The sequence below is a fragment of the Filicampus tigris genome, chromosome 2 (assembly GCF_054856515.1).
Source record: "Filicampus tigris isolate MCC_2025a chromosome 2, RoL_Ftig_1.0, whole genome shotgun sequence".
Taxonomy (NCBI): domain Eukaryota; kingdom Metazoa; phylum Chordata; class Actinopteri; order Syngnathiformes; family Syngnathidae; genus Filicampus; species Filicampus tigris.
In genome coordinates, this window is record NC_141218.1 from 11790542 (window position 1) to 11801972 (window position 11431).

The 11431-nt window shown below is 40.6% G+C and overlaps 2 protein-coding genes across 2 annotated transcripts; one reads left to right on the forward strand and one right to left on the reverse strand.

The window, feature by feature from the left end:
* Positions 1–238: 238 nt before the first annotated feature.
* On the reverse strand, positions 239–7427 carry srp72 (signal recognition particle 72). The gene is made up of 20 exons (XM_086019552.1): positions 7264–7427; positions 6656–6772; positions 6070–6190; positions 5399–5519; positions 4886–5029; positions 4672–4783; positions 4462–4493; positions 4086–4210; positions 3912–3969; positions 3591–3722; positions 3374–3502; positions 3203–3275; positions 3053–3117; positions 2864–2959; positions 2646–2749; positions 2043–2120; positions 1800–1937; positions 1348–1385; positions 1105–1264; positions 239–701 (listed from the first exon to the last, which is right to left on the reverse strand). Exons 2-20 carry the CDS (start codon positions 6753–6755, stop codon positions 530–532), a joined length of 1998 nt encoding a protein of 665 aa, XP_085875678.1. The 5' UTR covers positions 6756–6772; positions 7264–7427; the 3' UTR covers positions 239–529.
* On the forward strand, positions 7300–10767 carry LOC147151399 (leptin receptor overlapping transcript-like 1). Its single transcript, XM_086019564.1, has 4 exons — positions 7300–7456; positions 8264–8339; positions 8851–9037; positions 9127–10767. Exons 1-4 carry the CDS (start codon positions 7378–7380, stop codon positions 9241–9243), a joined length of 459 nt encoding a protein of 152 aa, XP_085875690.1. The 5' UTR covers positions 7300–7377; the 3' UTR covers positions 9244–10767.
* Positions 10768–11431: the final 664 nt, after the last annotated feature.

An 11431-nucleotide genomic window follows, 5' to 3' on the forward strand; every position in this document is an offset into this window, starting at 1 on the left:
TGTGTAAGACATACTGAAAATTGAGCAGAATTTCAGCATTTTCCCTCCATTGAAATCAAAGTTAGCAAAGGCCTGATTTTTGGATGTCCATAAAAATTGTTCTTATTATTCTGAATGCTCTAATTGCTTAAATTCAGCCCAATTGTGGGTTAAGTATGTGTCCCAATTGATCGGTAATTGAAGGCAGTGGCATGGTTTGAAAACGAAGTATCGAAAAAAACCCACAAGCCTAGTGCTATTCATTTTGTACTTTTTAATTCAAATGTGTTGCATTTTTTTTTTTTTAACACAACAATTAGTCTTGCGACGTCAGAAGGTCACAAGACCAAAATAAAAGGAACGCTCATGGAGACGTACATTTTTTGCACCGCCTTTGAGAGTCCATTTTGTGCCGTGTCCTGTACGGTAAAAATAAGACAAAAAAGTGGAGGGACGTTGGAGGTTCTGTCTGTAAATTAAAAGGAAAAAGAAGGACCCACAAATGTGTGTGTCGGGGGGGATGTTAATTGAGTGATCCTTTCTTCCCAGGCTACCAGCCTCCTTTGCCACCCTTTTTCTTCTTCTGTGGGGCCTTTTTGCGCGTGGCTCCGGACGATGCGGGTTTCTGCTGTCGCGGAGGGACCACGTTGGTTGGGGCCGAGCCGGACGCCGAACCCGGCCGAGGGGACGTCGGTGGGCTGCTGGCGGTCTTGCTGGCATCCCTGGCATAGTGGGAGGAAGACAACCAAAGTATGCTCAATCATTCACTGCAGTCAGTACCATAAATATTGGGACATGGACACCACTCATTTTTCAGCCACCTCAGTAGTTAAAATTAATCCAACAAGAGGTGTTTTAACTGCTCTTTCCCTTTTAATTTTCGTGTTACATCCAAATCATGTGAACGGTGTAGAAATAGTATAGCAATGTATATACCTCCCACTTTTTAAGGGACAAAAAGCCATCTACGTGCCAATCTATTTATATGTGGATTGGTGCGTACGACTGCAGTAACATTTAGTCCAGCCAGCCAAGCTTCAGAGCAGAGATTTTGCTCTGATTTGTTTTTTTTTTTTGTTTTTTTTTGGGGTGTAATTGAATTATTCGATTCTTTCAGGTACTCACAGGTCTGATGAGGCTCCCACCGTGGACCCCTGCGTGCCTTTCCCGATCTGCTCCTTCTTCTTCCCCTTCTTCTTGCCTCGGTAGTAGGAACGTTCCCTCATGGGCAGCCATCTCTCTGGGTCAGGGGTGGCTTTGGGGTCACAGTTCTTTGGTAGTTTACCTGGAGGGAGGAAGAGAAGAATATGGTCACTTAGGACCTCCAACCAGACCAAAACGATTGATTAATCAAAAATCAAAACCTACCCTTCTTTTTCTTCTTCTTCTTTTTGATATCCCCTTGTCTGGAAAAAGACACCAACCAGACCCATAAATGATGTATTCAATTTTCTTTTTATGTTGCCAATTCAAAACAAGTTGTCTCAAGACTCTTTACATATGGAGCAGGTCAGGAATCTATATTTTATTTAATCACTGATTTGCATTTTTATTCTGTGACACCTATCTTCAAGCTATTCACAAAAATCTCATTTAAAAGATCAAAGGATTGCACAAGGTGGCGTCAAAGCTCTAACTAATAGTCAAGTACTACCAGTAACTGGTTTCAAAACCTTTGTACATCAGGGTGGAGGTAAGAAAAATTAGTGACATGACTGTAAGACAAAAAAATGCACTAATTCCAACAGTACTGCGATGAAGCAAATCAGCAAGAAAAAAATAAAATGAAGCCAATTTAAAGGATGAGAAGAAATAGTTACCCTTCTTCTTTGGGAAGGTTTTCTCCCGCGACTTTGGCTGCCTTTTTCCTGACGTACGTGGCTCCGTGCGAGTTCTCCAGCTCGTCCACGTCCACCTTGAAGGACATGGTGTCCGCCGAAGGGAGGTGTTTGCTCAGGCTGGAGGGGAACGCTTAGGAAAATGGAACTTGTTACTCAAACGCTAACTTCTAAGACATGCTCACTAAACTGAAAGAGAAGAAGTGATTTGCTTTCAAAGGATACGATTTGGCTTTGTCCGTGTCCACTAGAGAGTAGGCCGAGATGAGCTGCGCCAGTGTGTGAATATCCTTTGGGTTTTGTCTGTTTGAATAAATCATATTTTATTAACATATGTAACCAAGATTTTAAAAAAACAACAAAAAAAACACCAATAATAAATATTTTTAACACTGTTTTCCAGTAGTTGTGGATAACATTGGACGTAACATTGTCATATTAAAATAATTAACATATTTATGGCCCAGTTAAGTGTTCTAAACTCAACTCATTCACTGCCAAAGACATATTTATGTCTTTTCACAGTAAAAACATTCAATCACAGGAACTATTTTTTTCAAATTTGTTTCAAATGTTAGGGTAAACGAGGGTCTGAAAATGTCTGGCAGTGAATATAAGTTTAAATCAAATGATGATCTATGTTTTGCTGCCAGAGATTCCTGCCATGTACTGTAAATGTAATGTATTGTAGTGGGGGCACAACAATCACTAGGCACATTTGAGTGTTACATTTTGAAGTAATTTTAAGTAGTCACGATCCAATACAGATGTTGAGCTCACGGGCCTCCTCTTAGTAAAACATGTGTGATAGAGGAACAGTCAACTCACTTCCACAGCTGCTCTAGATCACTAATAGCTTCCTTTTTCCGCCCGTACTTCAGTTTGAAATTGGCAGCTTCTCGCACCAGAGCCAAGTGGGCCGTGGATCCCGGCTGTGGTGTAAGAACAGGAGGACAGGGTGACGGGTAAACTTAAAATATTATAAACAACAAAGCTACACTGCTTTTCTGCAGCTGAGGAATTAAAACGGGTGACAAGAAACAAACCTGTTCGGACTGGTAGTACTGAATTGCTTGTCTAAAAACGTCAATCGCGCCATCAATGTCTTCTTCGTGCGAGTACATGGACACCAGAGCGGACACCTGAGGCGTCGAAAGCACTGTTTAGCTTAGGTGGACAACAAGCGCTATCAAGTCTTTTAATGGTAGAATGCACAAGTGATGCTGCACCCTTACCATGCCTGCTTTATGCTTGAACTCTTCAATGGACCTCAGGACATCGCAGGCTTTTGTGACGTGACCTGAGGACAAAAAAAATCAATTAATTAATCAAAAAGGACCATTTGTATACTGAGGACAAACTGACATGAAAATAACGACTCATACTTTGAACTAAATAGAGTTGTGCCATGGTCAGTTTGATGCCCGACGCGCTCTCCGGATGCTGATCTGAAAATTGCTGAAGGTAAGAGAAAGAAAGGGGAAAAAAAACCCAAAGGTGAGCCCAAATAGGTGTCATGGGAGGCCAGTTCGCCCATGAGCCGAGAGCTGTCCTACCTGGAGCAACTCGACCGCTTTGCTGTGCTGTTTCTCCCTGCACAGTTGAGCCACCTGAATGAGGACGGGTCGCGGGTGACCCGGGTTCTGAGATTGAAGACCGGAGGACAACTTTCTGCACTGGTCGGCCTGTTCAATGGCAACAACGTATCAAACAATGAATGTATAATGTCAACAAAACACATAAGATGTCTAATTGGGGGTTCTCTGAACTCACCTGGTTAGTGTACATGGCCAGCAAAGCTTTGTTGAATTCGATGGCCCGTAGCTGCTTTTTGGCCAGCTTGTATTCAACCCCTTCTGCGTTTGTCAGCTTCACCTTCTTCTTGGAGTCAAACACGTTTTGGTCCTGCGGAAGAACACTTTCGTTAGAGGGAACTTGGGGACGGCCTACTTGGAATCGTTGCCTTTATTACTATTCCAATGATGAATGGTAAGAAAAATTAGCAAGCCCTTCTGTGGCTGCTTGCAACTTTAATTATTCTGTCCATTTCTGTGTCCTTCATAAATCAAACAACCCGGGATTAGCATGGCCCACCTTGTTTATTGTAATGATGTTGTTGGCAGTCACAGCCAGCAGGCCCACATCTGAAGGTCTAAAACAAGCAAAAAAAAAAAAAAAAAAACAATCAAAGCGTTTCATGGACAAAAACGAATAAAATGAAACACAAGCTTACACCTGTGCTTGTAATTCAAAGCAAATTCATCTTACTTGAGCTTGATGACCTGATTGTAGAGCTGGAGCGCCTCGTCTGTCCGACCTTGCAACTGCATCACGTACGCCATCTGAGAATGGATGACTGCCAGCTCCGACTCGATGTCCTCCTCGGTTATGTCCTGCAGGAGACGACACCATTATGAAGAAGAAGGGCGGGGAAAAAAAGTGAAGCAGATGAACAACAATATGAATGTGGCAATGTTTGACGAACAATAGCTTCATAAACCCTTCACTATAAGAAAACATCATTAATTTAGACTACCTTTATTCAAAGATAGACAGGTATGTTATTGTTGGCAGGCATCCTTCTGCCGTGAGAAACATAAGTCATTCTGACTATATTGTATAGCAGATATACAAACAAACTTACCGAATCGTCAGCCAATGACAGTCGGCAGAGCTCTGAAACACAAGAAAATTAAAACTTCAGCATACTGTATGTACTATTTGTGAGATTTTTTTGGGGTGGTGTGGCACGGGATTTTTCCTTATATGTGCCATGGCCCAAAAAAACAGTTGGGAAAAAAAAAAAAAAGATTTTAATCTAAAAAGGTGGACTGAGAATGGGACCAAGTCTGACCTTCAGCTTGTTGGAGCTTATTAAACGCTGCAGTCAGCTGACCCTGGCCAATCAGCATGCAGGAGGCATTGTAGCACAGCTCGTACGTCGAATCAGGAAGGCCTAAATCTTCCTGCAAGGTAAAGGGGGGGGGGGAAAATACACAAAGGGTCTGGTTTACTAAGATTCCAAATACAACCACGTGAGTGTCTTTGTTCATCCAAGCGACACTTACCAACGGCGCCTTCTCCCACTGGCTCATGGCAGCCATGACAGCCGCGAGGTTGGTCTTGCGCTCCTCTTCATACTCGTCCTGGGAGTTCCTGATCAGATCGGTGTAGACTGACTTGCACTCGTCGTAACGCTCCAGTCTGTACAACTGCACCAAGACAAAGGTGGAAATAAAACAACTTATTTTCTAAGCATTTGTTTCCTGTTTCCTTTTTTTCTAAGAACATAAAAATATTTCCTGTTCATAAAGGTTTTAAGGTAGTCCCATTTTGAGCCACCTTTAGTTTTGTGGACTAAAAAAAATGTCATCCAGGTTTTCTTTAAATTCCATTATACAATCACACATTAGACATTCATAAATAGAATATTTGGCATCCTAAAATATGTTTTATCTGAATCACATCAAGTATTGTTCACCTTAATTCAAATGACCTTCCATACCTATACCAACTAAATCCAGATGAATTTTTCTTTTTGTTTTTTCTTTTTTTTTAAATAGCAAATCGTCAGGCCTCACCACTTGACCGTACAGCTCCTTCAACTTGTCCGTCTGCTCAGGAGCACTTTCGATGGTTTTCAGAGAGCTCTCCACTCTGTTCAAACGGTACTCGCAATATGCCTTCTCGAATACGAGCTCGCTGGAGGAGGAAGAGATGTACAAAAAGGGAAGTTTGAAACCAAAATTGTGTCTACACCGCATGTAAGTGACACAATTGTAATCAGGCCTCTTCCAAATGGATAAAGTGAGTGGATAAACATTTCATAGTTATCGGATATAAGGGCTTCACGGTACATTGAAAGAATATCAATGTAACAATATTGTCCCATGCAATATGCATATCGCAAAGACATGCAATGCATTTCTTATGGAATTGTATTGTTTTATCTGAATTTGACCAGACACAAACTTAAATGTGCATCGACAACCAGTCTAGGGTAATTAAAATTAGCTAATAATTAATTGAGCTTGCTTATTTTGCTGCATGACAAAAAACAATTCTTTCATTTGGTAGTAAAATTGCTATTTCTTTAAGTACATTTTAAATAATTCAATGATATCGTTATCACTATAATCAACAACCATATCGCATGTTTTCCCAATGTCATGCAGCCCTATCGTATATCTGCTCATGAGAATGTGGCGTAAACGCAAAGATGTGACAGTCTTCCAATGTGATCATGACTTACCCGCCAAGGACCTTGTTGTGTGTGTTCATGACATTTAAAGCCTCCTTGAAGGTGCCATTCTGGAGAAGGCACACGATTTTACAGTGAAGGGCTGTCACATCCTCTCTGTTTTCTTGCAAAACTGTGACAAAAGCAGGAGAAATAATCATACACCTTACAAGCGCGTAACACAATTAAACCTAATTATCACAAAGGCATGCGACATGGTCATTTCCGATTAGATTAGAGTGGGATTGTTACATGTCAACAAATAAACTGTAAAGTGAGTCCCCTGTCCTGAAATGGACACGTCACAAACCACGAAAGGGGTGGTGCAACATAACACTACAATGTCGCATAATACACATGCAAATTATATTACACCTATACTATAAAATATGTAAAAAGGCACACCAAAAAAATGAAGACGAACGAAAAGTGACATCAAGCTAATTTAGGGCCCGTAGCCTAGCCACATGCTAACAGCTGCAGAAGGAGTTAACCGTAGCTTAGCCACGGAGCACATCTGACAGGAGCTACAAGTTAGCACACTTTCAGCCCAAAAATCGTCAACATGCCCAGCTTCGCTCGCGGCAAGTCCACCTACTTTTTGTAAGAGCTTTCAATGCCCTCGTGTAGTCTCCATTCTGTCCGCAGCGGTTCACTTCGGTCCACAGCGACGCCGTGGACAGCCCACCGCTCGCCATCTTTGATGAGTGGACTTCTGGATGACAGTCGGAAGTAGAAACGTGTACATCCGGATGAACATCAAACCAGTTGAAACGTTATATCAACCATGAGCTGTTCTCATATTTAATTAGATTGTAATTGTTTTTTTGTTTTTTTTTTCATAATCTCCAACAAATTGCTGCAGTGTTTTTTTTATTATGAAAGTCCGAAGGGGGTCCTCTGTTTACGACGGTGTTCCATCCCGACGGTGTCTACGTAACACGAAAGTACGTAAATTGTATGTTTCTGGATTTTGTTGGTCTTTCAATAATCATGGTTGTATTTTACAGTGTAATTTTGTTGTGACCTTTTTAAACGACAGCTTTGCCATGTTCACGTACACATGTCAAGAGCGGGCACGAACGAGCCAATCAAAGCCACAACGTGTCCCTACTCAGTTGCAGACGTTAACAACATACTTTCCAAGCCCTCGACAAGGCTGTTATTACATATCTTATCAAGTAAAAAACAAAACAAAACACCTACCATGATTTTCTTAGAGCCATCGAAGAATTTATTTTATTCCGACATTCGTGCTAGTCTTTGAAAGCATCTCGGTCGACACCGAAATGCTCCAGGTTCCGACGCAGTCCGCAGCGGATGCGAGGGGGAGTTGTTGTCATCTGGCCCGGCTGTAGTGTGACGATCCTTTGTCCAGGGGAGATGGCGGGGATTAAAGGTGCGGCAAATGACGTTTTTATCCATGACATAACTACAAATGGGGAAAAAAATGACATCCGCTGCGTTAGCTTGACGCAAGCCTTACGCACGCGTTTGGCGTTTTCCAAGCTAGCTCATGGAAAACTATAGCCACCAGGCCGACAATAGTCATTAGCATTAGCATAAAATAAAACACCGTCGTGTCTGCTAATGCTGTCTTTTTCCAAGTATTGAGTCGGCTTGTGTGTTGTAACTGTTAAAAATATGACTTTATGTGACGTTGTCGCCTTTTCGGGGGCTTTACAATCCTATTCGCTAATAGGCTAAGGCTAACCAAAGCGTAAGTTGGGCGATTACGTGCCAATTAAGTGACGCCAATGTGTGTTATTAAAATAAATTTAAAAAAATAAACAGCAGCGTTTTATATGTTTAAACCCATCGTTATAGTTTGGTGTGTTATTGCCAAACCAGCTGATTAGTCACATGATATGTAGCTTGGGGCTCTGCTTATTGTTGGGTAGGGGTGATTTGGGCGGGGGTCTCAATAGTCATAACAGAATTAGACAAGTCAAATGTCAGTTTATTTTTATTTTTTTTAATGTTCCATCGTTTTAGATCCAATTATTTTTTGTGAGCTATACATATAAAACATACAACATAAAACAGCAGGTGAAACTGTCACAACAGATAAGTTAAAGGTGAAGTCAACTCAATAATGTTGTTTACAATAAAATGTTCTAAGAGTCTCCATTAGTCTAAACCTGGTATGAAATACAATTTACTTACTTGTAGGTGTCCCTAATGAATTGTTCTTGCTGTCTTCTAGCTCTCATATCGCTGTCATTTGGCGGGGCCATTGGCCTCATGTTCCTCATGCTGGGATGTGCCCTCCCTGTGTATGAGTAAGGAAGCTGTGTCAAAGTTTTTTATTTTATTTTATTTTATACTACATTACTGTTGAAATCCACTCAAATATTGAAATACTTTGACATGTTTGAAGGTTAAAAAAAAAAAAAAATCCCTGGTAATTTACTATATTTATAAAGGAGTAATTCAGTTCCAAATTCAATAGCGGGTTTGGGAATGTAATTAGTAACTATAACTAATTATTTTTTTCGAAGTAATTTGCCCAGCACTGCTGCTAACGTACAGTGAGGAATATATCAATACACTGCTGAACTGTTGGCAACAGAAGTGAGTACACCCAAACCCAAGTGAAAATGTCCAAATTAAGCCCTATTAACCAGTTTTGACTTACTTTGAGGTGACAGTAAATTTACACTATTATACAAGCTATACACTGACTACTTTTTATCGTATATGAGGCACTCCTTGAGCCATGATTTCCGTGTTTCTTGGGCCGTAACAACACATCAGCTGTTGCAATGCACCTCTATCTTTCTCTGCGTGCAGCAAATACTGGCCGCTGTTCCTCCTCTTCTTCTACATTCTCTCGCCCCTCCCATACTGCATCTCGCGGCGGGTCATGGAGGACACCGACTCAGCCAGCAACGCCTGCAAAGAGCTGGCCATATTCCTCACGACGGGCATCGTCATCTCAGCTTTTGGGCTGCCCATTGTCTTTGCGCGAGCTGAAGTCGTAAGTCACCGGAGTTGTACAAATGTTTGAGGTACCGAAAGAGGCGTTTTTAGCATTAAGGGGGAATCTCCACTTATGTTTGCCTGCAGATCGCTTGGGGGGCGTGTGCGCTCGTCTCGACGGGCAATATCGTCATCTTTGCAACCATCCTGGGCTTCTTCCTTGTCTTTGGATCCAACGATGATTTCAGCTGGCAGCAGTGGTAAACCAGCAGAGCGAGGGGGTCTGAACCATTTTTATTATTGTTAATATTATTATTATTATCATCATTATTATTTTTATTATTATTAGCATCATTATTGATGGTCTTATTATTTGGTCCTTGTTGTTATTACTATTTATACTAGAGTCTCTCTGAAGCCGTGCAATAGTTTTTGTTTTATCCTGGCCTGCTTCACATTGAACTGACAAAGTGGGTTTATTTTTTTCCCCTCTCATTTTTGGGAATTTTTGTCTGATATCTTCCATTATTCCTGTTGTGATATTTGAGTGTTTGGAGCCAAACTGCCATCCACAACAGCTTGCGATGCTGTAAAAACTATGAAAATAACATTACCTGAATGTCTCAGAAGACCTCCTTGACAATGTCAATTCATTTTTGTGTTATTCCATGTGCATTTAGTCCAGTCCACTAGGTGGCACGCAGTAATTTTCCTCTTTGCTGGTTTGCCAACTGCTAACACACATTCAACAGTCTACATAATGCAAAGAAGCAGGGGTGGGAATCACGGAATAGCTTGCAAAATGATGTTACTGCAATGTTTTGCTATTCAAAAACTGACACAATAGTCAATATACAGCATTGATTTTATCAGCTTTTTGCCCCAAATGTTGAACTCATTATTCATTGATTTGTGTGGTGTTATTGGAAGCCTCTGGAGACTCTGAGAGAAGATGTTCACCAATCGACGTCCAGCCTGCAGATGAATGGCATGTGCGCAAAGCAATCACAGGCAAAATTAACCGTTTCACACTAGATGGGTGTGCAGGCATTCTAGAGACATAACTGACTGTACATATACCATAACAAATCATTAGAAGTCAATTTGCATACTATGGCCTCTTTAAGATACTATTACCTGATGCTAGTTTATCAATACTGTACCGATGCTGAAAGATCAAATTCCCATATACAGTATCAAGGTATTGATTTTTTTTTTTTTTTTTGTTCACATCTCTGCTCTGTAGTCTTTTAATCGACGATGTGGTGCCATATCACTAGAGGTTGTTTTTGTGTTGCGTTGTGCTCATGATGAAAACACACAATAAACAAACATTCATGATCAATAACCTTACTGATATCCATCTAATCCTATGATGCATTTTTTAATGTTATCCTGACATCACTTCAGTGAAGTCATTGATTGTACTAAGAAACACTGGAATGAAGGCAGCTCTGTGAAAAAGTACTGACATAATTGATATGTTTTGTTCCGTAATACTAACGCTTTTAAGTCAGTCAAAACGCGCTGAACACATCCCCATTGATGATGTAAAAAAAAAAAAAAAAAAAAAAATCCTGTTAAATTTGTCTGACACGGTTTGACTGAGTGTGTTGCGTAGCCGTAGCTTGGGCCTTTCTCTCTGTTTCTGTTAATAGCAGTTTGGCAGTCATGTCGTATTCATTTTATTTTGTTTGACAGAACAGCTCATGTTCGATGCTATACTTCTATGGCAGTAGGCAGCATGGCGAGTTTTTGTTTTTAAATAAATGCAATTTTGGGACATTCTCTCTGACCCGTTCAATCATTTAAATTGACATTAGTGTTGTCTTCAGGGTTAAAAATGATTTAGCTCGGCCTGCAGTCATGCACATATCCTATGTATGTTATTTAAAAATAGAATTTGGGTGGGGGGGTGTTTGGGAGGAAAATAAAATGTAAAATATATTGAGTAATAAAAGGATATATAATTATATATTTTTTCACAAGTCCCCCCACACACCACTTAGTCTGTGTCTGAAATTTAAAAATATATGCAACTACAATATTTTGGTTTACCCTAAAATAGGCCAGCATAGCTTGTTGTGGGATGACATATTCAACTTGAAAAGGAGTAGTATCACAATACCAGAGTGAACACGATAACTTTTTCAACATGGCTTTTGTCTCCTTCTGCTGGCAAAATATATTAACGCACCATCAACTCTTGACTAATCTCTTCAGTCTCAGCACGGTAGTTACTGGAAGCATTTTTTTTCACAATTTAAAACAAAATCTACTTCTCTAACTTGAGTAGAAGCTAATGTTCCCTCACTTAAGTGTTATGTTTGATTTAACCTCACACTCAAGATTTGTTACTACCTGCCAGCTGTAGTTCCCTCAGGCGGGGATTTTAATTTGATGCTTTTAATGGAAAGGTGCTGACACACTGTAAACCCCGCATGCTCGACAC

Bases quoted from the DNA above. Each gene is read 5' to 3' on its own strand.
- LOC147151399 (XM_086019564.1), top strand. From the start codon at position 7,378: ATGCGAGGGGGAGTTGTTGTCATCTGGCCCGGCTGTAGTGTGACGATC. The intron at 8,340-8,850 runs GTAAGGAAGCTG...CTCTGCGTGCAG, and splicing joins TGTGCCCTCCCTGTGTATGA to CAAATACTGGCCGCTGTTCC. The intron at 9,038-9,126 runs GTAAGTCACCGG...GTTTGCCTGCAG, and splicing joins TCTTTGCGCGAGCTGAAGTC to ATCGCTTGGGGGGCGTGTGC.
- srp72 (XM_086019552.1), bottom strand. From the start codon at position 6,755: ATGGCGAGCGGTGGGCTGTCCACGGCGTCGCTGTGGACCGAAGTGAAC. The intron at 3,503-3,590 runs GTGAGTTCAGAG...GCCATTGAACAG, and splicing joins TGGCCATGTACACTAACCAG to GCCGACCAGTGCAGAAAGTT. The intron at 2,960-3,052 runs GTAAGGGTGCAG...TCGACGCCTCAG, and splicing joins TCAAGCATAAAGCAGGCATG to GTGTCCGCTCTGGTGTCCAT.